Raw genomic sequence first — 25,221 nt, 5'->3', positions numbered from 1 at the left:
GTGAAGAGGTGATCTCAAACTTTATTTGAACTAAAGAAGAAAATCCTAAATGTTTGGTTCAAGTCTGCTGAAGCCATTTATTTAGTGTTGTACCTTTCCCTTTTATTCTAAACCTAAAATTTCAAAGCAAGTAATTTCAACTTGAAAAAATACTGTTTTGAAAATGTTATACCTTTAATTAATTTCAGGGGTATTTTTCTAAAAAATGCTCAGCTTCACGAATAGCATAGGTTCTAACCAGCTGTCATTATTTGTTCAAAAACTGGGGGGAAAAAATCCTGACCAGTCCTAAAATCTGGCTCTTGTCAGTGGCCAAGAGGGGATCATCTATCAATGCAGCCATTGCTCTCTTCCATGTCCTGATTTGCAGCCTGGCAGAGAAGACTAGAACTCTATCATTTTTGAGCATCTCCAGCACACTAATCCTCCTCTGATCCAAGGCTGTTTAGCATTAAACTCTGCCCTACCTTCCTCTATTATCAGTGAAGCAATGTAGAATTAAACAGAGGGCTCAGCCAAGTCTCTGGTTTGTTGTCTTTTTCTTTTAAAGGGCTATTCCAGATCGTGGTAATTTTGAGTGGGGAGGGAGATAGAAGAGGGAAACCATGAATATATGACCCAGGTGTAACCAATGCAGTGATGCCTGCTTGAGTTGCGGGAAGCCTGAGACTAGCTCTGTATTCTTAATTGCCTTAGTCATTTCAATTGGTGTCTAAGAGGTCAATATCAACACTTATTTTAACTAGGTTCATTTCACTGCTCAAGGCATATAAGAAAGAAAAGCATCATCTGAAGAAAATATGCACCACCAACTGAATAACTGCTTGTGCTGGTGTCATAATTGGGTGAGTTTGGGAGGTAGCACAATTCTCCCCTACAATCAAAAAAGAGCCAAGCCCAAGAAACAAAACAACATGTCTTCTGAACCCCAATGGCCATGTCTACACGAGACACTACTGCGCAGTGCTTACTGCACATTTATTTAGTGCTTGTATAATCAAGTACTAAAATGCACAGTAGCCAGTTAGTGTGCAGTAGTGCCAGTGAATGCTTTAGTGACGCTACTGCACAGTAGCATCACATCACAATTTTTGCCATGCGATGCTACTGAACAGTAGTATCAGGCTATTGTGCAGTCAGCGTTTTGTGTGGACGCGGCCAATGAGGGGAAGCTAAATCAAATGACCCTTGGGTGCAAGAAGTTTTGTTGGAGGAAAATATTCATATTGCCATGTCAGTGGCTTTTAATAGTTGTAATAAAAGAATCCTATGATAGCCTTAACAGAGAATGCTGTGTTTTAATTTAAAAAATAAAATAACCTGATTTCAGCCATTTCTTAATGTCCCTGTTGATTATTCATCATACTTAAAGATGTAAAGAGATGTTTCAAAATGTAAAAGTCTGTTTAATTAAAATTTTAGCTATGGCTGGGTTTTTAATAATGTCTGGTAGGGTTTAAGTTCAGGGATTTACGTAGTTTAACTATTCTCAGCTAGGGTGATGCAGATTGGTGCCACACAGTGTTAGAAGAGAAAGAAACCCAGAGATTTCAAATTGGAATCCAAAGTGTTAAAAACATTCTGACCTGTTGTAACCTTTCTGAGCTCCTGGCAAGAGAAAAATGGCTCTATTATTTTTCTGTAGTCATAAAAAATGAGTGAAAACTAAGAGCTGGCATCTTCCAAAGGATATCTTGAGTTTAACCAGGGGTGATCTGCGTCTGAAAAGACTGAGAACCACTGACTTGGTTTCACGTGTTTGAAAAGTGCAGTAGGGCTCAACTTTCTAACTTGACAGTCCTGTCCTTCCTATGGAAGGACTTGGGTCCACCCACCACCTTGGACTTTTCCATTTCTTCTGGGTGGAGGTAGATTGGGTAACAGAGATAAGCACCAATCCTAATCAGTACAAGTTGGATGGGAGTGAAGAGAATAGTGGGAAATGGATTCCTGGAAAGGTCTGGTTCCTAAAGAAAGAGAAGAGAAAAGCTGTCACTGGCAGGAGGAGTCAGGAAAGGGAATTGGCTTGACTTGTTTCTAAAGGAATGTGGAGATGGGAGGCCATCAGATCAACCCAAACTTAGGAGCAACAAATAGGCAGTGAAGAGGACAGCTTCTAGCATAGAGGCTCTCATAAGCGGCGTCTCAGGAGTGTCCAGGCTTGATATGGTCCTAAGAAAGAAGGATCCTCCATCCTCAAGGCCACACGCCACATTGTCAGTGCAGCCTTGACAGTTGAGTAAGGCAGTGATTCTCAAGCAGGGTGCCACGGTGCCACAAAATGTTAGCCCTGTTAAGGGGAGACATGATTTGCAACATAAACCTAGGAATCTGGTGTGGCCTTTCTGAGCTCCTTGCAACAAAAGAACTGTTCTAGTATTTTTCTCTACTCAAAAACAGGTGAAGCGTAGGAGCTGGCATCATCCAACAGGGGCCTTGAGGCTGAAGAACCACGGGAGCATTGCCTGGCTGAGCACCCAGCAGCATCCTGCAGTTGGATGGGCAGGTCCGACCTCACCTGGACTCTGCCTGCCCCGCTGCAACCAGAGCCTGCCCAGGAGGGGAGAGGAACACATCCAGCATCGCAGGGACAGATCTAGGCTGAGAGCAGGATCTGTCAGCCTACAGTGTCTGCTCCCAGCTGCCCATACGTCCGCTGCCTCCTTCCCCGCACAGCTGGCTGCCCCTCTCCTGGTGGGCACTCGGCACCGGACAGAAACTGGGCAACACCCCCTTTGCAACTTGTCTCGCGTTGCACTTCTGCTACTGCTGCAGCACGCCACCACCTTGCCCTGTGCTCCCTGCTGGTGGCCGGGGGTCATGGCCCCTTCCATGAGTGGCTGGGTCCTGCCTGTGGCACGGAGACGTGACCGATCCTGCAGTGGGGGGCCCTGCGCAGGGCTCCAGCGCTGGGATGTGCGGGGTCCCCCTGGCCGTGCCCCAGCCAAGGGCAAGGGAGCATGTGCTCCCAGGGCCCCCCCTTGAGCGAGGCCTGCCCAGCCCCTGGGTCAAGGGGGTGGGGGAAGGAGCCAGCTGGAATGCCAGGAGTAACAGGTTATAGGGCAAAGGGCACAAGGCAGAGGCCAAGCCCCCCGCTCACTGCCACACACCCGAAAACTACGCGCCCCTCGGCTTCCTCCGGGAAGCCGTCTCCACACCGGCCAACCCCAGCGCAGAGAGCCCGCCCACCGCAGCCTCTCACCCAATCGGTTGCGGGGTGAGTCACCTCCCCGAGACCAGCCGAGCGCGGCACTGCCTCCGCCACGGCCAACGGGAGGGCCTGACGTCACCCGCCCCACACAGCTCCCCATTGGCGGCAGGCAGAGACGAGCGGCCAGCGCAGCCAATAGCAAGGGCGAGGAGGCCACGGGAGGGAAGGGGGCGGCCCGGAGGGCGCGGCGCAACCAATGACGTTGCGGGAGGCGCCCGCTCGGGCCGGCTGCGACCAATGGCAGCGCGGGGGCGGGGCCGCCTCTCCCCGCGGAGACGGGCGGGTCGGGGCGCGGCGAGTGACGGCGCAGCGCGCACGGAGGGGGCGGGCGGCGCTCGAGCTCGGGCGGCTCTTGGACGCGGCGCGCCATGACGGAGGTGCGGGCGGCGGCAGCCGGGCCCGGCACAGGCCCCGCGGCGGCGCCCGGCCCCCTGGCCCCGGCGGGGGGCGGCAGCGGCCCCGCGGGCGGCCCGATCTCCCCGCTCCCTTCGCCAGCAACCGGCGGCGGTGGCCCCGGGGGGCCGAGCGGGGCGGGCCCGGGGGGGGTGACAGCGGCGGCCGGGGGTAGCTCGGCTTCCGGGTCGGGCAGCTCGGCTTCCGGATCGGCGCGCGAGGGCTGGCTCTTCAAGTGGACCAATTACATCAAGGGCTATCAGCGCCGCTGGTTCGTGCTCAGCAACGGCCTCCTCAGCTACTACCGGTGAGCCCCGCCCCCCCCCGCGACGCCCCGCCCCCACCTGCGCGCGGCGCCCAGGTGAGGCCACGCCTCCCGCTTGGCCACGCCCCCACATCGAACCCGGCCTCGCTCCGGGCGGCCCCACGTGGGGCAAGGGCGGGCACAGGGCCCTGCCTGGAGCCCCGCGGGGAGGGGGCACATACCCACCCTGCCCCAGCGGGGGGCGGGGGATGCTGCTGGTCTGGCAGGGGCTCTGTTCTGTGGCTGTGGCCCTAGGGCGTCCCCGGGGGAAGGGTCCCCCCTGTAGGCGCAGGTCTGCCATGACCTTGGGTTGGCTGCTGTTCTTCAGGCCTTAGCCTCCCCCATCCTGTGTGATGCTGGACCTCGTGCCCCTCGGGAGGAACTGGCCCCCAGGGCATGTGCAGCTTCCCAGAGCCCCGTACCCGCATGTAGCCAAGGTGCTCCTTCTCCCCCCTGGCACTTGGAGCTGCCAGCTGCTCGGGGAGACGGGGCAGGAGGTGCCAGTGCCCCGCTGTGCTGCTGCAAGGGGCAACCCAGTTAAGCCCAGGGAGCACCTACTTTGAGAGACTTGTCCTAGAGTGCCCGGCTCCTTAGCACCTCTAGGTATGAGAGATGTTCCTTCTCAGCAGAGGAAACCTGGTAACTTTCCAGTGGGGAGAGAGCAAAAAGACTGGGCTTGCTGGTCAGAGGAGAGAAACAAGCAGGATCCCAATAACAGCACGCGGGAGGGTAAATGGTGCAGAGAAGGGAGATTGGGAGCCACTGCTTTCACTGTCCCTCAACTTGTAGACACAGGGACATGGGGCTTATGGAGCCCAGTGTGTACTTGGACAGAAAGTCTCGCTTGCAGGAATTTGTCAGCACCCAGACCTGAAAGAGGTCCCAGTAGGGTTGGACATTGGTTGGGAAGCAGAGAAATCCAGCATTACCACGCTTAATAATGACAGGTATTGGCAGGATGCCAAACCTTTGGTTTCCAGGTTCAAGTGGATCTCTTACTCTTGGACAAGTCAGAGAGAATCTGTTGCAGGCAGTGCTGTTGCTCCACACCTACCTAAGTGAGCTTTATGCTGCTTTTTCTGAGGCATTGGGGTCTAGGCACTCTCCAAGTATAAGACTTTTGAAGGACTCTGGTCTGGCCCAAGCTGGCAGTTCCTGTTCCTATCCAGCTACTGGTGTACTCTGCAGCTCCTGCAGGTATTTGGGAAAGGGGAGATGGCCTGACCTCACTCCATCTATACTACCATCGCATGTATAGACCAGATCCCTCCAAGAAAGACAACCCTCATCATAGCAACAAACTTATACAGGTACCCTGGGAGAGGAAGATATCCAGTCTTTCATCCCATTTTGCCCAAGGCCTAGAGGTTCTGATTGATGGAGGTCCAAGGCAGACACCCATCTGGACTAGTAGGGTCCTTTCCTGCTGCTAATGTTTGGAGCACTGAGAGATCTCCATTGCACAGTGGAGCAGCAGGCTCATCAACTCCTGCTGCTGTTATGGCACCAGGACTCCCCTCTAAAAGGGAGAGAGAGCCTCCCCCATCAGCACAACAGGCTGTGTATCTCTCATGGGGGCACCTGGGGACCAGCCTCTACCTTTCCCAAGCCAAACACCGACCAGCAGGTTGCTGAGCATCTCCAGTTAAGTTGATCAGTGTTGCCTATTAAGCAGAGCCCTGGTTTGGGGCACAGGAGACCAGGGTCCTTTTCCTGGTTCTGCCACTAGGCATCTGGGTGATCTTGTGTGTCCAACAATTATATGCCCTCACTGCTTCTAGGAAGCGCTCTGAAACCTAATTAGCAAAAGCTGTATGCCAGAGCTGCCTCCAAGGCCTGAACGTAGCCGTGTCCCAGCCAGAGAGGCCTTCATTGACTTGGTTTCCACCCCCCAGAGAGCAAGAAGCCCCAGTAGGCTTCACATCTGAAATAAGTCTTTTCTTGGAAGAGGGTGTCTCTCTGTGAGGAGAAAGCAGTAAATGCTCAGAACAGTGGAAGTGACGAGTACAGAGCTTTCTAGCCCTGTTTGACTTCCCCAAGCTCCTGAGTACTACTTGTGTTTGGCTCTCCTCTCTCCCATGGAGTCTTCTTCCTTGACTGGTCAGTTGGACACTGAGTAAGAGTCCTACATCTGCCTGCTCTAATGGGGCTTGCTGGACAACAGATGGTTTAGCTACTGTGAAGCCTGTGATTTATTTTTTTCCTCCCCTCCGAGTCACTGGGAGATGAGGGTTCATCCCCACACAGAGCAGCAGTCTCCCATCAGCCATGCTATACTGTCCCTGAAGCTTAACGGCTGAGCAGAGCTATGAGCACTGGGCAAAGCAGCAGGGAAGTGACTCCCTTGTCCTGCTGGCTAGGACCCTAACAGGCAGTTGACCAGCTCTGCCTCTGGGCTTCCAGCCTTGCTCACTCAGCACAGCTCTGGCATTCAGCATTCATCACCTGTGGTCCCTTGATTGGGTTGAGGTAGGGGTGACCCAGGCTGCTGGATAGCTTCCTGCCAGCCCCTCACTAAACTAGCACATCTTTTACACCCCTTGTCTGGATGCTGAGCTGTTACATCCCTTGAGACCTAGAGGAAATGCTGTCAGCTGTGAGCCCCTTCAAGTCTGTTGAGCCCCACTGTCCTTGTTGGGGATTCATCCCCAAGTTGAGCTAGTGAGACTCTTCCCACAGAGAGTGGTCTGCACCATCCTTCTTCCTCACTCAGACCAGAGGTTTGAATTAAGGAGGCTTACAGTCAGCAATAATGTGTGCCAGAGAGGTGCAGAGGGCTACCTCTACATCACCCTTTGCCTAGTGAGTATGCCTCCCAGCCCCCTTACCAGTACTGCCCAAGGGACTTCCTGTGGCTTTGGCAAGGCCTTACCTCTCTGCCTTGTGGTCGTGGGGTGGGGAGGCTCTGGGACTGTGAACCAGTGATGCTTCACTTATCCTACCCCCTTGTCAGTGTAGAGGGAGGATGTTCCCTTAGGTTGTGTCTGGCTCTGGACAGTAGTAGCTGCTGTTTGGCAGGGGCAAGCAAGGAGAAGATCCAGTAGGTACCTGAAATAATTCTGGTGCTACCCATCCAGAAGTGTTGCAGGCTGCCCTGCAGTGACCTGTTTATCTGGCATAGCAGAGCTCTGGGCTATGACCCAGGGCAGTCCCTTTAGCTCCTGTGGCTAGCCATGCTGCCCCCTTCTGCACTAGAATTGGCCAACACACCTTAGGGCCTGGAGGGAAAGTGTCATAATGAGGTAAGAACTTGTACAGTATCCCCTACTCCCGACTGGGGCATTGAGCCACTACCAGCTCAGAGGGCACCCTCTGCCAAAATGCTCTTGCTGCTGCTTGGTAGCTGTGCCTAGAGTGTCTCCTGTCCCCAGTTGACCTAGCTCAGCTTCCTGTCTGTCTGGAGTGCACCTTGGGAGGATATTTCACTGACTGCAGCCTGGACAGAAAGGCAGAGCAAGTAGATAGCACCAGAAGCCAGAACTGCAGTTTGGGAGTGGATGATGCCTCTTGTTCTCTTAGAGGTCAGCAACCTCTATGAGGCTTTCCAGCTGTTTGAGGAGTCACTCCTTTGTATCTGCCTTTGCTTGGGGCACATCTGGTTAAGCTGAGGTTTCCCCTGAAGGCTTCTGAGAAGGAGCTTTATAACCTTTGTGTACCCACTTTCCCATCTCCCCAAGACCCCTGACTGTTTGGCTTCCCAAATGGTATAGCCCCCAAGTGCTCTGTGAGGTAGTACCCCTGCTTTATGCTTCTCTGTAGCTATAAGCTTCCAGGGCGTATAATAGCTGCTTGCATCTCCCCACAGCAGCAATGGCTGTGAAGTGAGAGGATGGTCTGGGGGTTAGCGCAGAAGCTGCAAAGAGCTGGTGTCTGTTCCCTGTTCTGCTACAGACTGCTTGCGTGATCTTAGCCAAGTCACTTGGCCTCCATCCTCAGTGTGCAGGATGTACAGCAGCATGATCCCAGCTCATGGAAGTGTTAAGATTGTGAGGAAGTTGGATGACCTGGTGATGGTTCTGCAGTGAGTAGAGTCTCACCCCTCACCAGAGGGCTTGAAGTGACTTCCTTGAAGCTGCTCAGAGTCTGGTTAACATCCTCAAGCTGATGCTGAGGAAAGCTGTGGGTCTGGACTCTGCAGCCCTGCATTAGGTCACCCTGGGAGGATTTCCTTTCCAAACCAAAGTGCTTGGAACCGCATTTAAACAGGAGAGAGCATAAATTATGCAGAGAGTGGTTCTTCCTCTGCTGCCCTTTGGATGGAGGGTAGGGGGTATTCCCCTTGTGCTAGAGATGTAGTATCTCAGAAGCATCCCAAGCAAACTGGTTGGTGTCTGGCTTTGCTCAGGCTTTCCCGGTTATCAAGTGGCCACACAGAGGAACTTGCTGAAAGGAACCTGGTTTCAGTCCTGACTGAGGGGCGGGGGTGACTGCTGCTTAGCTGTTTTCCTGTAGCTCAGCCTGTATTATTCATGGAGTAACCAGAGCCTGCTGGGTAAGAATAGCTGGCAACACAGGCTCCACAACATGGGCTCATGTTTCACAGCAGGGGCAGCAAGCTGCTGGGCAGGGAGAATCCACCATTTCCTTCCCCCTTCCAGGCTCCTTGCCTGATGTTTCTAACCAGAGACTCCCCAAGTTTTGGGAGTGGCTTCCCCTAAAATAAAGCAGTAATCTCCCTGCTGTCCTTGACCGTCCCCCTTCCCTCCCCCAATCCTTGAAAGGTTGACTTATGAAAACCTTTGCCAGCCCCAAGCCACTGAGGGGTAAAGGGAGAGGCTAGGGTGTGCGCCAGCCCTTGGCCTTACAGGGCAAGGGAGATGGCTCTGTGCCCTACCATGTGGATACCAAGGGAACTTCGCCCTCATGCAGTGCTGAGCTGAAGGGGGGGGGGCGTAAGCTCAGTACCTCGAGCAGGTCTGATTGGCCGCTGGGGTGATCATGTGAGCACTGGGACATGGAGGATATGTGTGGGCTTGCCAGAAGGGATGGCCACACAGCAGGCTTATTTCATCTGGAAGGGGGGGAGAGACGGCACGCCCTTAGCGGGGGTGGGGAGGCGGAGGAACGTGTGCTGTACCAGACGTACTGCGTCCTGCTGTGGCTGCCCTGGGGCCCTCTCTTCCTGCCGCTGGTGCCCAGTCAGCTTGCCCACGGGGCATAGGGAAGGCCTGCTCGCAGGACCTAGCTCTGATTCTTCCTGTTGGGTGGAGGTGGCTGCTCTGCACACACCCGCTCTGTGCACTCCTGGGCTTGTTGGCAGCGGCAGTGACGTGGCTGGCTCGGCGGCAAGAGGGAGGCTGGGGGTAGTTTGCCAGCAGGCCCTTCAGTGCATGTTTGTGCTGAAGGTGGAGGGTTGTCGCTCTGCAACCACACCCGCCCTGCAAGCTTATCAGGCTGGCCCAGTCTGGACCTGGAACACACAATCCTTAGCTGTCTGGCCCGACTGGAGTGTGGCTGACCAGCCAGTTTGGGCAGTTCCTAGGCATTTAGATGTTACTCTATTAATAGCAGCACCCACCAGTAAAGATCGCAGGAGCCTAGGAAAAGGCTGGACCCTTCATGGAAGAGTGGATTAACCTGTTTCTGAAACAAACTAGGGGCAGTGAGGGGGGAAGGGAGGTTGTGAGACGTGTCTTCTGCAGACTTCCAGGGGCGGGTCAGAGCTAGTGGGCAGCAGGCCTAGTAAATGTTTGCAGCTGAAATCAGACTAAAACCCTGCCCTTTCTTCTGGTGAGCGCTCAGGTATTTCACAGCCGCCTGTCTGGCAGATTCAGGGGTGACATTGGCTGCATTTGGAGCCCACCACAGAGACAGGGGTTTTTCTCTTTCTGTTGAGCAGAGATGATGTGGCTGTTGTGGGGAGGGACCACTTGGCCTCACAGTAGAGCTCTTCTTGGGGACACTATTGTATTCCCCTCTCACCGCTGCCTGGGTTACTCATTGTGCTTCTCACTACCACTGTAGATCAAAAGCAGAGATGCGTCACACCTGTCGCGGGACCATCAACCTGGCCACTGCCAACATCACTGTGGAGGACTCCTGCAACTTTATCATTTCCAATGGTGGAGCACAGACCTACCACCTGAAGGCCAGCTCAGAGGTGGAGAGGCAGCGCTGGGTCACAGCCCTGGAGCTGGCCAAAGCCAAGGCTGTGAAGATGTTGGCAGAATCAGGTATGGGCCAACATGTATGACCCCTGGCTATGATGTTGTGCTGCATGGTGCAGGGACAGCAGTGCTAGAGGAGAGTAGGCAGAAGTCAAACTCCCTTCTTGTGAGGAGGGGGCGGGCTCCTCCCAGACAAGACTTGGGTGCTCCTTGCTAGAGTTTTGTTCATCATGCAGACCCAGTGCATCTAGGTTTAATAGTGTTCTCCCCACCACAGCTGCTAGGAGCCCCCGGGGCTTCCCACTCAGCTCTCTAGCCCAACAGCTGGTCAGAGCCTCTCCACCATCAGCACAGAGTGCTTCAACCCCACACTCACGAGTTATCTGTTAAATTTGGGGCTTCATACAATTAACTCCTCTCCCAATGAGGCCTCCTGGCACATTCTGTGCTCTTCAGATTTTCAGCTCCTTAGGGCAAGGACTGTGCATCTCCAGCCCTGCCTGATACCAAGCAAAACACATGCCGCTGTGACTTCTTGGTGCCCTTTGGCTCATGTGCCTCATGTACCATAGCAACACACGGCCTGGGGCCTTCAGAACCAAGGGGCTTGACAGATGGACTCTTCTACACTGTTCCAACTCCAGCTCTTCAGGTCCCAGACCCCCTTCTGCTTGCTTTCTTGCGTCACAGATATGTCAGTCTCCTCATCCTGCAGCTAATCTGTCATGTGTAGCTACAACAGACGCTAGTCTTGCTTCTGCACAGACTTTTAGCTCTTTTGGATTTTACTCCTGTTACAGGTGGTGACAGGAACATGCTCAGATGCAAAAGCCCCTCCTGCAGCCCTTTAGTGTCCCTCTAGAGACTTAGGTGGTCATTGAGGCTAAGAATCAGGCCCTCTGTGACAGGAAGGGTCTGGGTTCCTTGGAGGCTCAAGTTGCTCTGTAATAGTCTCAGAGTTTTTGGCCCTGTGGAGCCTGCCAGCAGGACCAGAACATACTGCCAAGGTAGTTGGGTGTTTTTTAAGCTGGTTGGTTTACCATCTGCCTTGAATCCACTCTCTTAAAGGAGCAGTGCTTCAGGCACACCCCATCTATCCCCAGGCTGTCTGAAGTAATCTTGTACATTCTTGAAGCCAAAACCTTGGGGTGTCCTCAGACTGCAGCCACTGCAGCTGCTGTCACTTTAGTACCTTGGCGTATAGAAGAAATGATGGACAACTAAGGTCTTCCCTCTCTTTATCTTTCCAGTAAGTCCCTTTAGAGCTGAGGTGTCAAATATCTGTCCTGTGGTCTGAATCTGACCCATAGAGATGGGTCATCTGGCTTGCTGCACTTTCTCCTGGATTGGATGACCCCACATGCCTTGTCACCATGTCTGTCAGAGCCACTATATCAGTGCAGTTACGAAACCTTAATAGCTACCAGCAACCTCCTCCCCCACCAGACCCTGCAATTCTGCTGTGAGTGTCAGGGGAAAGGAGTGGGGGTGTGGGGCGGCTACATTAACCCCCTGGATTCCAGAGTCATGCTGATACAGCATCTCCGGCAGCCTCAAGGATTAATACCACAGTTTGTCCAGCCTCAAAAGCCCTATAGTTCAGATCTGGTCTGCAGAACCAAATGAGTTTGCTGTCCCTGCTTTAGAGGGAGTCAGTAACTTCCTTCTGCTGGTAAGTACCTTGTTGGCATACAGCATCTAGCACAATTATGCCATTTCTTATGTGGGAATTTTAGTTGGTCAGTTTGGGAGTGTTTTACCAAAGGAGTTTGGGAAAACTGCAGCATTAGAGAGGTGAAGTGACTTGCCCAAGCTTAGCCCAGCAGGCCAGTAACAGAGCTGGGGATAGACACTCCAAGTGTTCTGCTTCCTAGTCTTGTGCTCTAGCCCAATGATTCTCAGCTGGGGTGCTGTGGCACCCTGAGCTGTTGTGAGATCCTTTCCAGGTTGCCATGTTGGCCCTGCCATGCCTCTCTGTTTCCCAAAGACACTATGCAGGGTCAGAGCAGAAAGTGGCTGCAAGCATAAACCAGTGTGATTCTGGAGACAGGCTATTACTCTCTTTAAGACCCAATGATAGTGCTCACTTCTCTTCCCTTTCCAGTACCATGGTTACATGGCTGTTAAGGTAAAAGTCCTGCAGCAGAAGGTTGGGAGGTAAGGTAAGAGTTGCATGCCCCAGCTGTATCAACCAGATACTTTGCTGTCAGGCCATCCTGTAGGGAAAGCCTCTTTGTGCCGCCCCCCCCCCCCCCCCCACACACACACTTTTTTTAGTAGGGTTGCCCTTTTTTTTTTCTTCACACCATTTCTCCCCCTACTGCACCTTCCCCGCCCTCTTTAGGCAATATATCCAAAATGAGCAGTTTCTACCTGATGTCCCACTTAGGCATGTTCAGCATGCAGTGGAATCTGACTCTTAGGCTTTGTGCCTCACAATACGGTATTGCCTCAAGGTATTGCACCGGGGATCGGTACATTAAAGATTTAGGCTGTTCAGACCCCAGGGTAACAGGGTCCATAACAGTATCCTTCTAGAACAGTGATTCTAACTGGGGCACTTCTAGACTCGAGTATCTTATTAATTATAATATTATGGTTATTCATGCAGGTTTTAGTCCAGTTTGAAAAATGTTTCAAGCGTATTCCATTTTTATGCACTGTAATAATTATAAATAAATTAGGTTTTTAAAATTTTTAAATGTGGTACCATTAAATTCAAAATAGGTATGGAGGGGTGTCTTGAGTCTAAAACGGCTGAGAAGCACTGTTCTAGCCACTAAGCTGTACTGATTATGGCCTCTCTCTCTTGTCATAACACCCAGATATTTGATACTGGTCTGCAGTTGTCCCCTGACGATTTCCAGACATCTGCATGTTCCCCTCCCCCTCCTTTGGCCTATCACAGACTAATCAAAGCTCAGCAGTCTGCTATTCCTTGACTGCCAGTGTGAAATCCTGACTGTTATCTCAGCGTATTGATGACAGGAGAAGACCAGGATTCACAGCTCTGATATTTCTGAAACTTTTCGGCTCCCAGATCTCTAGTATGTGCCTGAGTTGGCTGCCTTTATGTTCAACATGCTTCTCACATGCCAGGAAACCCAGCCATATGCTCTGATCAAATCTCTCCCCTAAGACTTCTAGGCTTGATCTGTTTCTGTGGAGTCTTGGTAGGCACTTCTTGTTGCAGCCTCTTAACAGTGTTGCCTGTACTAGCTTTTCTCACCTTGGCTTTGGGATGGAAAAATACTTGATTTAAAAGAAGAAAAGCCTGCCCCCACCCCTCCATGTGTCTTTCTATTTTTTTTGTGGGAGGAAAATAAACACCATCTTCCCTGAGCTCATTTTTGGCACGCAAACCATCCCCTCCCAGCTCCATACTGAGCCCTCCAGGTTAAGCAGGCTGCCACTGTCTTAGGCCAAAGCCGGTTCCAATTTGAGAAGCCTCACCTACTAATGCTCTGCCCCTCATAGAATCGTAGAAAAATAGGGTTTGAAGGGACAGCAAGAGGCCATCTGAGCCAGCCCCCTGCCAAGGCAAGATCATCCCTACCTGAACCATCCTAGACAAGTGTTTGTTTAATCTGTTCTTACAAGCTTCCAAAGCACTGAGATTCCGCAGCCTCTTCAAGTGATCTGTAACGCTGCTTATAGGATGAGCTTCATATTAATTAGTTTTGGGTTTCAAGACTTAGTGGTCATCTTTTCTCTAGATGAAGTAGCTCCAGTTCTTTCAACCTTTCATGTTTCAGCCAGGGCTTGAGTACTTCAGTAGTCTTGATTATTACATGGATGAACAAGGCAACACCTAAACCACTTAGGACTTCCAGTTAAAACCAGGGCTCATGTGCACCCCCTGAGAGTGCTGGTACACCCCCTGGCAGCTAGCGCTTCCTGGTTAGGTGACAGGCAGGGGGGGCAGGCAGATGTGCAACCCTGTGAGTGCCGGCCAGGGAGTGGGGTCGCCAGGAGAAGTGCCACTGGCACATCTGGGAGCACCACTTGCGCTTCTGGATCAGCCTGATCAGCTGCAGGGCTGCCGCACCGCACGACCCCCCCCCCCCCCAATCCAGTCAGCGTGAATCCCCGGTTGCTGACTGGCCACTGGGAGGGGGAGCATGTTTCCCCCCTGACCCATGAGGCACCAGTCACCCATGGCAGAGTTTAATATTGCTTGCTAGGCAGCTGGGCTGCTGCATTCACAGCTAAATAAAGATATTCAGTGTGACCTTGTATAGACTGTACTAGAGGGACTCTGATCTGCAGGTGACCTGCGTGGGTCACTTGGGTGGTGTAACTAACCCTCACCCGCTCTGGATGTTTCTCAGAGTGACTGGGATGCAGAGGCTGAGCCTGTTCCAACCTTTGCTAGCGGACCTGAATATGTGAGCTTTTTTGCTTTGAGAAACACAGACCCCAAGTTCCACCTAACTTCTGACAACATGCCTAGAGATGCAGGGTTGCACTGCCAACTCTAAAGACTCAGGCCTTGTAGCTAAGTGTGGATAACATGGGCCACTGATCAGCCAGGAGGTGACAACTACTCGTCATCTCCAACTTCCAGGATTGGTTCGCAACAAGAGACCGTTTCTGTAGAAATAGCTGGTTGGCTACTTTTGATTTTCCAGGGTTTGGGGGAGCTGGGGAACTAGAGGTCCTGACCATCCCCAAGGAGCAAGGGAGGGTATGAGGGCTGGCTCTGCCCTGTGTCCCTTCCCGTCTGAATGTGACCTGGCTGCTTCTCCTTGCCCCTGCTTCCAGATGACTCTGGTGATGAGGAGTCTGTGTCTCAGACAGACAAGACAGAGCTGCAGACCACATTACGCACTCTCTCCAGCAAGGTGGAGGACCTGAGCACCTGCAACGACCTGATTGCCAAGCATGGCACGGCCCTGCAGCGCTCCCTCAGTGAGTTGGAGTCCCTCAAGCTGCCTGCTGAGAGCAATGAGAAGATCAAGCAAGTCAATGAGCGTGCCACGCTGTTCCGCATCACCTCCAATGCTATGATCAACGTGAGTGTCCCCATTCACAGGGATCTGCCAAGCTCACAGCCTCCAGTAGGTAGTGCTCCAGACTGGAGTGCACTGGGGAGAGGCCTCTGCACTTGGCATGGAGCAGGGTATGGCATGACTCTGGATAGTGATGAACTGCCATGTCTGTCTGTGATGCACTTGAGGACCTGACCCCCATCAGGGCCTGTGAGCACTATTGCAGGAGAGTGGTCTCTGAGTTGCAGCCATGCCTTGGGCAGGTGGTAGAGGAACTGTCTTCTCCTGTGCAAACTACTACAGGAAACCAATAGATTCCTGCACCAGTCCCTCTTCTGCCAACACAAGCACTCCATAATGTACACAGCCTTGCCATGCTACAGTGAATCTGCTGTGAGGTCTGTCTGGGCTTTCCCTGCTCACAGGGCACGGTGAGCCAGGCTGTGTGGTGGGCAGAGAACAGGTGTGTGGGGGAGCAAGCCTGCAGAAGCATGGGGCAGGACTTTGTTCCAGGAATGGCTGCAGCTTGTTACCTGTCCTGGAGTCATTGTACCCTGACCCAAAGAGAGGTGGGGAGCCAGGCTGTAGGCCACATCCCCGAGGGGGAGGTGCCCAGCACAGGCCATTTCTCAGGAGGCGATCCAGGTTTGCTGTAGTTATGCCTATGTGGCGGAGCTGCTCCCAGTTCTGTAGCTAAGACGACAGAGTCCCCTAGCGGAGAAGCAGCATGTGCCAGCAAATATTGGTTTATTTTCTGCCACCACAACTGCCATACCTTCCTGAATGATGCAGGCTTAGCAGACAGAAGCCTGTTGGCATTGCTGTGTCTACCTTGGGTTCTGCTGGCATTGCCAAATCCTGGGGATGCTGCTGGCACTGCCACATCCCTGGGGGTGCTGGCTACTTACACCTGTGGCTGACATCATTAATCCAGCCAAAGATGATAGTGTAAAGCAGGGGTGCTTGGGGGTAGACTCAAAGGAGGTGCAGTGGTGCAGCTGCCCCCTGCTTTTTGGATTGCACTGCAACATGGGGGCCTCCAGGGGTTTCTTCTAAATTCCTAAAGCACAGTCAGTTGGAGACATGGACAGCAGCAGCATGGATAGGCAGGGGGGTGCCCCTTCCCTGCATCTGCTCCCAAGGGGACTGGGGAGGGAGTGGGGAAGCTACTCTCCTACCATGCTGTTACTGCTGTTCCTGTCCCCAGCTGAGCTCAGTCCCTGCCCCCACCCCACCCCACCCCATCCCCACCCAACAGCCTGCCTGGCTCTGGAGCTTCACTGCTCCAGCCAGTGGCCAGACTACATTTCCCAGCAGCTCCTGCTCACATCACTGGGGCTGGTTTCCTTGGAGAATCTAGTAGTGTTGATGCTGTGACAACACAGGGCCAGGATTTCCATGGAGACCAGCCCCAGCTGCTCTGGCAAGGCAACAAATTGCAGATGTGCCTCAGCTCAGGACCACACTGTCATCACTGCAAGATCCCAGCCCTGGCCCCTGAGCAGCCCCCTGCCCAGCCATGCACCCTGCCAGTGCTGCTGGGGCTGGTCTCCATGGAACCCCTGGCCTTGCGCTGTCATTGCTGGGGCCAGTATCCATAAAGACCTCAGTCTCCATGGAAACTGGCTCCAGCAATGCAAACATGGTCTGCTGGGAAATGGAGTCTACTGTGGGCCTGATCTGGCCCGTGGGCCAGACTTGACCTGCCCTTGTGCTAGAGACCAAGAAATCCCAAAGACATGTATTCATCTGCATCCTGGAGCACCACAAAGGGGCTGGGGAGTTGAGGCATCTATAGACAACAGCCATGTGCTGAATAGCAGCCACTGACCCTGAGCCCAGACGGGGAGCAGTAACAGGTGCTTCTCCCTGCAGGCCTGCAGAGACTTCCTTGTGCTGGCCCAGACGCACAGCAAGAAGTGGCAGAAGTCTCTTCAGTATGAGCGAGACCAGCGCATTCGTCTGGAGGAGACCCTGGAGCAGCTGGCCAAGCAGCACAACCATCTGGAGAGAGCCTTCCGGGGGGCCACTGTACTGCCTGCCAATGCCCCGGGCAGTGGGGGCTCTTCAAAAGGTAAGAGGGTGGAGTTATTGGCCTTCCTCCTTGCTGTTGCTGCTATCACTGGGCCTGGGGTAATTGGGATCCCTTACTTGCACACTGTCACTTCACATTGGGCTCTAGCTGCAGACTTCCAACAGATGAAGAAAGGAAGACCCTTTGGGCATGGATCTTGATGCTATTTCCCCTTGCAGATCAATGCTGCCCAGCAAAAGGGGATCTGAGTGATGAGGATGATGATAATGAGTTCTTCGATGCCCCAGAAATCATAACCATGCCAGAGACCATGGGCCACAAGTGAGTGATCTCCAGACTCGGTCAAGAGCACCCTCTCCTCATGACTCCCTCCCCAGCACCCTCTGGAGCGCTGGGTTCTTGGGTCCTGCAGCAGGAAGGTGTCGCTGTCTGCCTGGCACGGGCCTCTGCATCTTCCTGCCGGAGGTTGTGTCTTTTCTCTGCTCTCTAAGCTGCCTCCTCAGCTCAGAAAGCCTTCATCTCTGGTGGCCATGAGGCAGTGAGGGGCAGGATACTAATTTTCACCTTCTTTACTCCCTACAGACGCACTGGCAGTAACATCAGCGGCACCAGCAGTGACATCAGCCTTGATGAGCAGGTGGGTCCCAGAGGTGGGGGCTGGAGGTGATTGGCTTTGCTGCTACCGATGGAAGGAGGATTCCAGAAGGGAGGAATGAGCCTTGTAGGGGAGGAGGTTGTGACTGCACCCATGACCCAGTCGGTCATGAGGCTAGTGGCACGACATGCACCATCACTGTACTTTGTGCTCTTGGTAGATGGGAAGCCAAGATCTGGAGACTGTGGTCTCAGTGGGCAGTGATGGAGACTTAAGCAACCATGAAAACCTGCTGGGGGAGACTCATTCTGGGGATCATGTGCAGAGAGGAAAGGGAGTAGGCTTGGTGGGTCAAGCCCAGAAAAGGTATTTTGGGCCTGGAAAGTTGCAGAAAAGAAGGGCTGGAGATGGAATGAAGGCCACAGAGGAGCATCAGTCAGTCAGCTGGAAGACCTGGGTGGTGGAGTGAGCTGTGAAAGGAGGAGGTCATGTTTGGCCTTAAAAGTCTGGAGCTTAGCCTTCTGGGGTGGGGGTTGCATCCTGGCTTGATGGGTCTTATGTCTTGTCTTCAGTACAAACACCTGCCAGAAGACACCAAGAAAGAAAAGAGGACTCGCATCCCTTACAAGCCAAATTACAGCCTCAACTTGTGGAGCATCATGAAGAACTGCATTGGGAAAGAGCTCTCCAAGATCCCCATGCCAGTGAGTCTCCAGTCTGCAGGGGGAGCTCTGGAGCAAGTTATGCTTTTTGTCTTGAGAGAGCTGATCTCCAGCCATGATGGCCCATCAGGGCCCAGAGGCTACGCAGAGATCATCCTTGTTTTGTTCAGCTTCTGAGCCCCAAGGTATTTAGAGAACCCTGCCCTGTGCTTGGCTCCAGTATCTGACTTTTCTCTCCTGTCCCCAGGTGAACTTCAATGAGCCCCTGTCCATGCTTCAGCGCCTCACTGAGGACCTGGAGTACCACGCGCTGCTGGACCGAGCAGCCAAGTGCGAGAACTCCCTGGAGCAGCTGTGCTATGTGGCTGCCTTCACTGTGTCGTCCTACTCCACCACTGTCTACCGCACCAGCAAGCCATTCAACCCACTCCTTGGCGAGACCTTTGAGCTGGACCGGCTGGAGGAGAACGGCTACCGCTCCCTCTGCGAGCAGGTCTGCAGGACCAACAGCCTCATTCTCTGCCTTTCAGGCCCTAGCCACCCAAGCCAGATGTGGGCAGCATTCACGCTGGGTCTCCTCAGCATTGTGCCTTCTAGAATTGAGTGGGTGCCTGGGTCTCCTCTCTTGGGGGGTACCAGCGCTGTGTCTGCATATGCCCCATGCCTTACCTGACTGTGCTTGTCTCATCCTGATGTGCTCTGTTCCTCCCCATCTCTTCCAGGTAAGCCACCACCCTCCTGCTGCTGCCCACCACGCGGAGTCCAAGCATGGCTGGACACTTCGCCAGGAGATCAAAATCACCAGCAAGTTCCGTGGCAAATACCTCTCCATCATGCCCCTCGGTTAGTCCCCATGCTCAGGTTGCCAGTGCCCCTGGCTCATTGGTAGCATTGGGAATGCTTGCTGGGCCAAGGAGAGTGTCCCAGGCTCCTTGAATACTGGGTGTGATTCACATGTCTACTCCCCCAGCAGAGCCCTTCACTTCATCCTGAGAGCCTCGCAGCCAGGCATGCCTGCTTTACAAAACCTTTACCTCTAAGTAGAATCCAAGGCCAAGTGCCCCCTTAGCCTGCCCCTACCTGCAGCCTGTTCAGCACTGGCCCAAGTGCTCCAGGGTGTGGCAAGGCAAATCTGCTCTTGGCCTTCTTAGGCCCTTTAGTGCCTGTGTGTGCTGCTTACCATTGCAGGCAGAAAGACAAGTATGGGGTGTGATCCCTACAAGGGCTCTGAGTTTTCAGTCTTTCTAGGAATCAGTCTGCTCCCTATTTCTTGCCTGTGCCTTCCACGTGCTGCTGTAACAGGCTGTATGGGCAGGGAGGGGCAACTTGTATGGTTAGGGCTAGTTGAGCATGAGCCTTCTACTTTCCCCAAATGGGAGTGTCTACATTTCCAAATAATCTAGCCTGTATGTCCAGCCATTCCTGGAAAATGAGCACGCTACAGGAAGGTAGCTCCTGCTGCTAACTCCCCCTCACTTCTTCCTAGCTCAGTGCTGCACCTACCACATCACTTCAATACAGGGCCACAGTTGTGCTCTGTGGTAGTGGGAGCCTGCAGTTTGAGAACCTTGAGCTGGAAACCAGGTCTCCGTGCTCAACCCTGCCACTGAGGGATGCCCTGTGCCTCCTTCCAGCCATGCCCAGGGGTATTGTTCTGCACAGCACCTTGCCTGTTCATTCCTGAGGTGGCAGCACAGCTGCTGCTAAGTGCCACAAACATTGCTGGAAGCACATCAGAACAGCCTGACAGTGGCTCTGAGGGTGTGCTTAGGGCCGCTGTAGAATGGGATTTGGCCCAGTGGGCGAGCATGCTTCTTGGCAGTGCCCTCGGACACAACACAGAGACAGTGTAGGCAAATGCTTGCTGTGTGACCTTAGTCAAACTAGATATCAGGTCATAGAGAAGTAGGGCTGGAAGGGACCTCCAGAAGTCTAGTCGAATCCCCTGCCTGAGGCAGGAGTATCCCTGTCCAAATTATCCCATACAACCGTAATCTGAAGTCTGCATAAGACTGCCATCAACCTTGACAACACCGACCTAAAACCCTAACCTGCCACAGGTAAATTAGGGGAACCACAGCAGCAGCCTTAAAAGCAGTGCAGGTTGGGGTTGAAGCTGGGCAAAGGCAGCCTGGCTGGCCTAAGTACCATTCTTAAAGTTGTATTCATTAGCAAGCTTTGCTCTTCTCCAGAGTGGTTCTCCTTTGCTTCTCTGAGCACTTACAAAGTTCATCCTCTTTTAGGATCTCCATCTTTTGGAGATGGACATGATAGCTTTTTGGAACTGGGTCACATAGTGTCATTAGCAGCCTTATGTCTGGTGGCAGGGTCTTGGGTGCGTGACATTTGTCTTGCTGTGGAACAGCTCACTTGGTGATCTGCTGTCAGGCAGGAGATTGCTGTTCTGACCACTGTCCCTCCCACATCCCCCTCCTAGGTACCATCCATTGCATCTTCCCCTCAAGCGGCAATCACTATACCTGGAAGAAGGTCACCACCACCGTACACAACATCATCGTTGGGAAACTGTGGATAGACCAGGTGAGTCAGAGCAGCAGCAGTAGGGACAAAGGTGGGAACTGTGCCAGAGCCTGCTGTATGAGAGCTGATGGAAGCTATCCTCTCCAGCTCTTTCACCAACTGACTGAGCTTGAGTAGGCTGCTGCACTGCTGAGCCTCAGTTTCCCCCATTTGTAAACCAGGGTCGGTTTGGGGTGTGCATCGATGCCACCAAGACTGGCTGACCTGACCCTTTCTCTTCCCTTGCAGTCAGGTGAGATCGAGATCATTAATCACAAGACGGGCGACAAGTGCAATCTAAAGTTTGTTCCTTACAGCTACTTCTCCCGGGACGTGGCCAGGAAGGTAAAGGGGCCGAGCTCCAGGCCCATCCAGTGGCAGGGAGCTGATGTCAGGGGATGGCGGGGTATTGTAGCCCAGGGCCTTGAGAAATAGAGAGAAGGAAATGAAAGGGCCAGGCACACTGGGGCGGCGCTGGGTGAGAGGATAGGGTTAGAACTATACGCTTCTATACCAGAATGGGGGAAGTGCTCCAAGGAGGCAGGCCTGTGTCCCCAGTCTCCATGCTATATATCAGTTCTGATCAAAACTGGCTGCTGATCTGGAGAGCAGTGCGTTAAGAGGGTGGGGGATGCCCCTGGGAAATGGGGCTGAAGAGCTTGAAAGTTGGTGCTTGGTCCTGTCCATTTGTGATGGGCAAATGCTTGGTCCTGCTTTGCTCAGATGCCCATATCCTCCCATCCTTTCCCTCCTGGCAGGTCACGGGGGAGGTGATGGACCCATTGGGAAAGGTCCACTTCATTTTGCTGGGCACCTGGGATGAGAAGATGGACTGTTACAAGGTGCTGCCAGGCAGTGGGGAGAATGGCGCTGAGGGGCGACAGAAGGCACATGAGGCTGAGGACACCAGGCTCCTGCTGTGGAAAAGGAACCCACTCCCGTGAGTAGCAGGCACTGACTTGGTGTGGCTAGGCAGCCTAGGGCCCCTTCACTGCCTGTTGGGCTACAGTAAAGGGAACTGGCTCACACCACACAGCATCTGCAGTGGGTGCTTTTCTTGCACTAGCTGCCATCTGTCTTCTCCTGGGAGCATGAAAACTAGTGGCAGAACTTGGCGGGATGCCTCTCCCCTCCCAGTAAAGGCTGAATTTCTTGCTGGCTGGTAGCACGTGACCCAAGCTGGTCAGTACAGTACTGGGATGTTTGTGGTGTGGTACCTCACTCCTTGCCTGTCTGCCTCTGCCCCTCCACTGGTACAGGAAGAACGCCGAGAACATGTACTTCTTCTCAGAGCTGGCTCTGACCCTTAATGCTCTCGAAAGTGGCACTGCCCCTACCGACAGCAGGCTGCGACCTGACCAGCGCCTCATGGAGAATGGGCGCTGGGATGAAGCCAATGCCGAGAAGCAGCGCCTGGAGGAGAAGCAACGTATCTCCCGCAAGAAGCGTGAAGCTGAGGCCGTGAAGGCCACAGAGGACGGTAAGGGGACAGTAATGGGCCCACCCAGCTTCTACCACTGCCTCTTCCACTTCATAGCAGAGCATGCTGAAATATGTCTAACCCTCTCTCCTTTCCCCACAGGAACTCTTTATGACCCCTACAAGCCACTGTGGTTTGAGCGCAAGAAAGACCCCGATACCAAGGAGATAGCGCATGTGTACAAAGGAGGCTATTGGGAAAGCAAGGAGAAGCAGGACTGGAGCGTGTGCCCGGATATTTTCTGACCTAGTCACAGAAGAAGGAAGGAAGAGGAGGAAGGTTGGAGGGAAGCAGCCAATCATGTGACTTTTTTTTTTCCTTGCCTGGCGCTTCCCTCACGTCTGTCTGTCTTAACCAATCACTTGTTGCAAATCAGTCGCCCACGGCACAAGCCGGTGGCAGTGATTGGCTGGGTTGCCTTAGCTGATCGAAGCTGACATTGATGAAGTCCAGATCCTAGGTGGCTGGGGGCCCCATGCACTCTGCCCTTGACTACCATATCCCTGGCTCCCTTACGTGACTGTCTTCGGTCTTGCTTGGCTGAAGTCCCTGCCAATTTGCAGAGGAGGGAGGGAGGAAAGGCTGAGTTGCTGCAGAAAAAAGCACTTGACTCCTAACATCCATGGCCAACAAGAAAGGTCTGGTCCCCACAGGGGTTGGAGGGTAGAGGGGATGAGGAAAAAAGCACCCCCCTCCCCCTCCAAATACATGTGTACACTTAAATCTCCATGAGGGGTGTCTGGGATCACTGTGGCTCCTGTGCTGGCAAGATGGGAGTCTATCCCTTCCTGCCCTTGGTGGGGAGCTGAGGATGCATGCAGGGTGGGCATAGTTGGGGAGAGGGCAGTGTGGGTGCCCTTGGTGCAGGGCTGAGGGTACATCCCCACCTCCATCCCACCATGGGGGATATGGCACAGCAGCCCTCTCCCTGGAGAGCCTGAGGCTGGCCTCGGTCTCCTGGAATCCTCCCCTCAAGCAGCTGGTCTCTTCCAGTCTGATCTCGGAGCATGGCGGGATTTGACAAGAAGCCGTCAGCCTCTCACTACCCTGCCCTGCCTTCCCCCCTGCCCTTTTCCCCAGGCAGGTGGGCAGGGAGCTGGGATGTGGATGGATGGCTCCTCTGTGGCAGCAAGAGCAGCCTCTAGCCTAGAGAGCATCTGTTAGATACCTGTATATTATATATATGTAGAGAGACCTAACTTTTTTTTTTTTGGTTGTTTTTCCTGTTCCTTTCCTGCCCCAACAGACTCTGGGTTTTGTAACACTCACTGCCCCCATCTCATCTCTCCCCCAGGGTGACCCCTCCCTGGGGACCAAGCAAGGCTGTCCCTCTCCCCCTTCCCTTCTCCCACCCAGTGGAAGCCATGCACCCCTCCCTTTGCAGGGGGGAGGCTGAAGTCCGGAGTCCTCACTGCTGGGCTTAGATAGCTGCCAAAGCCCATTCCTGATGTTCAGTAGGTGCTGCTGTGGAGGAGGTGTGGCCTGAGCCAGCCCAGCCCCACAGCTGGAGGGCATCCTCTGCAGCCCCTACCCCTGGCCGAGGGTCACACATTGAGGTGCCTTCCTTGTATGTTTCTCTTCGGGGGTTTTGTGTTTCTTTTCCTTGACTAGAGCCTCGGCCACCAGGGTGAAGGACGGCACTCATTCAGTTTGGGGCTTGTGCCTGCTGCCCACCCAGGGTTTCCTCTTGCCAGCTGTCAGGGATATGGCTGAGCCCAGCAGTCCACCCTGCATGGCAGAGGGAACAGGGTGCCCCAGATTCCCTTGGAGGGACACCTGGTCAGCTAAAGTGAGAGAGAGAATCCCTCTATTTCTGTTTTGGTTTTTTTGCCTTATTTTTTTCCAAGAAAATGAATAAATTAAAAAACCTGAAAGCCCCAGCACTGCGTGAGGTGCTAATTTCTGACTTGGTGTCAAGGGAAAGGGGTGCCCTTGTTTTGTGGTCTGTGACTTCAGTGCTGCTTTGGGTGGGCTGTCCAATTTCACTGCCCTCTGGGCTTTAGGGGAGGAGAATAGCTGTGGAGCCAGTTCAGCCTGTGCCCGGCCTTACTGCTCTCCTCTTGCCTGCAAGAAGTGCCCTGGCCTAGGAGTCTCATCACCCTCTGCTTCTGGTAGGTCATTGATGGAGGGCCAGCTCCAGGCCTGTGGGCTTCTTGCTTTCCCCTTTGATTTCTGGGGCAAATCATTTCTGGAGGAAAGGGGAACACCAAGGGTTGCAACCAAGCAGTGGTATAGGGGGTGGGGGTAGCTGAACCTGCCAGAGGTCTGAGCTCCCTGCACCTACCACAGGCCCTGGGTATGATTCGCCCTGAATGATCAGTGTGTGATAGCAACATGGGTGGAGCTGTGGTGGCCCTCTGAGCCTATTGCAGCATGTGCAGAGGATATTTGGGCTAGAGCAGAGGTGGGCAATTATTTTGGGCAGAGGGCTGCTTACTGAGTTTTGGCAAGCTATTTAGAGCTACATGGGTAGCCCTGGCCCTTGACAAGTGCCCTGCCCCCGCTCACCATCTCGGAACTGGAAGTCCTGCCCCCTAACCCTCGACCTTTGCCACCAGCAGTCCCTCACCCTATGAACACAGACTCTCTTTCTCTCATTGCATATACATACACTGCCTCCCTCACTGTGTGTACACACATGTACACCCTTCTGCTTCTGGCCCCCAGGTACTGATGCGGCCTTGTACTCCAACTGTCTGCTGGTGCAGGCAGGAGCCACCTGGTGCTGGAGCTGCTGCTGGGCAGGCAGGGAAGCAGTGGAAGTTGCAGCAGGCAAAGGCTTCTGTGGGGGGTGAGGCTAGGCTGACCTTGCTCTTGGGTCCTGCTGGCTTCCCCTGGGTCCTACTGCCCATGGTTCCTGTCATCTTTGACAGGTAGCCAGGAACAAATACTATTTTTCTAAGTTTTTTAGGGGTTCCACGGG

General features: G+C 53.6%; 1 protein-coding gene across 1 annotated transcript; it reads left to right on the top strand.

Moving 5' to 3' along the window:
• Positions 1-3,564: 3,564 nt before the first annotated feature.
• On the top strand, positions 3,565-24,178 carry OSBP (oxysterol binding protein). Its single transcript, XM_006260079.4, has 14 exons — positions 3,565-3,911; positions 9,873-10,081; positions 14,780-15,030; positions 16,882-17,080; positions 17,260-17,362; positions 17,624-17,678; positions 18,209-18,340; positions 18,546-18,791; positions 19,021-19,141; positions 20,736-20,839; positions 21,068-21,163; positions 21,577-21,758; positions 22,078-22,298; positions 22,401-24,178. The coding sequence occupies exons 1-14, from the start codon at positions 3,580-3,582 to the stop codon at positions 22,541-22,543; spliced, it is 2,394 nt and encodes a 797-aa protein (XP_006260141.3). The 5' UTR covers positions 3,565-3,579; the 3' UTR covers positions 22,544-24,178.
• The last annotated feature ends 1,043 nt before the right edge of the window (positions 24,179-25,221 follow it).

This window comes from Alligator mississippiensis, chromosome 2 (assembly GCF_030867095.1).
Source record: "Alligator mississippiensis isolate rAllMis1 chromosome 2, rAllMis1, whole genome shotgun sequence".
Taxonomy (NCBI): domain Eukaryota; kingdom Metazoa; phylum Chordata; order Crocodylia; family Alligatoridae; genus Alligator; species Alligator mississippiensis.
The sequence above is the reverse complement of the archived record's forward strand: the minus strand, read 5'-3'. Positions and strand labels throughout refer to the sequence as shown.

Bases quoted from the DNA above. Each gene is read 5' to 3' on its own strand.
- OSBP (XM_006260079.4), top strand. From the start codon at position 3,580: ATGACGGAGGTGCGGGCGGCGGCAGCCGGGCCCGGCACAGGCCCCGCG. The intron at 3,912-9,872 runs GTGAGCCCCGCC...CTACCACTGTAG, and splicing joins GGCCTCCTCAGCTACTACCG to ATCAAAAGCAGAGATGCGTC. The intron at 20,840-21,067 runs GTGAGTCAGAGC...CTTCCCTTGCAG, and splicing joins GGAAACTGTGGATAGACCAG to TCAGGTGAGATCGAGATCAT.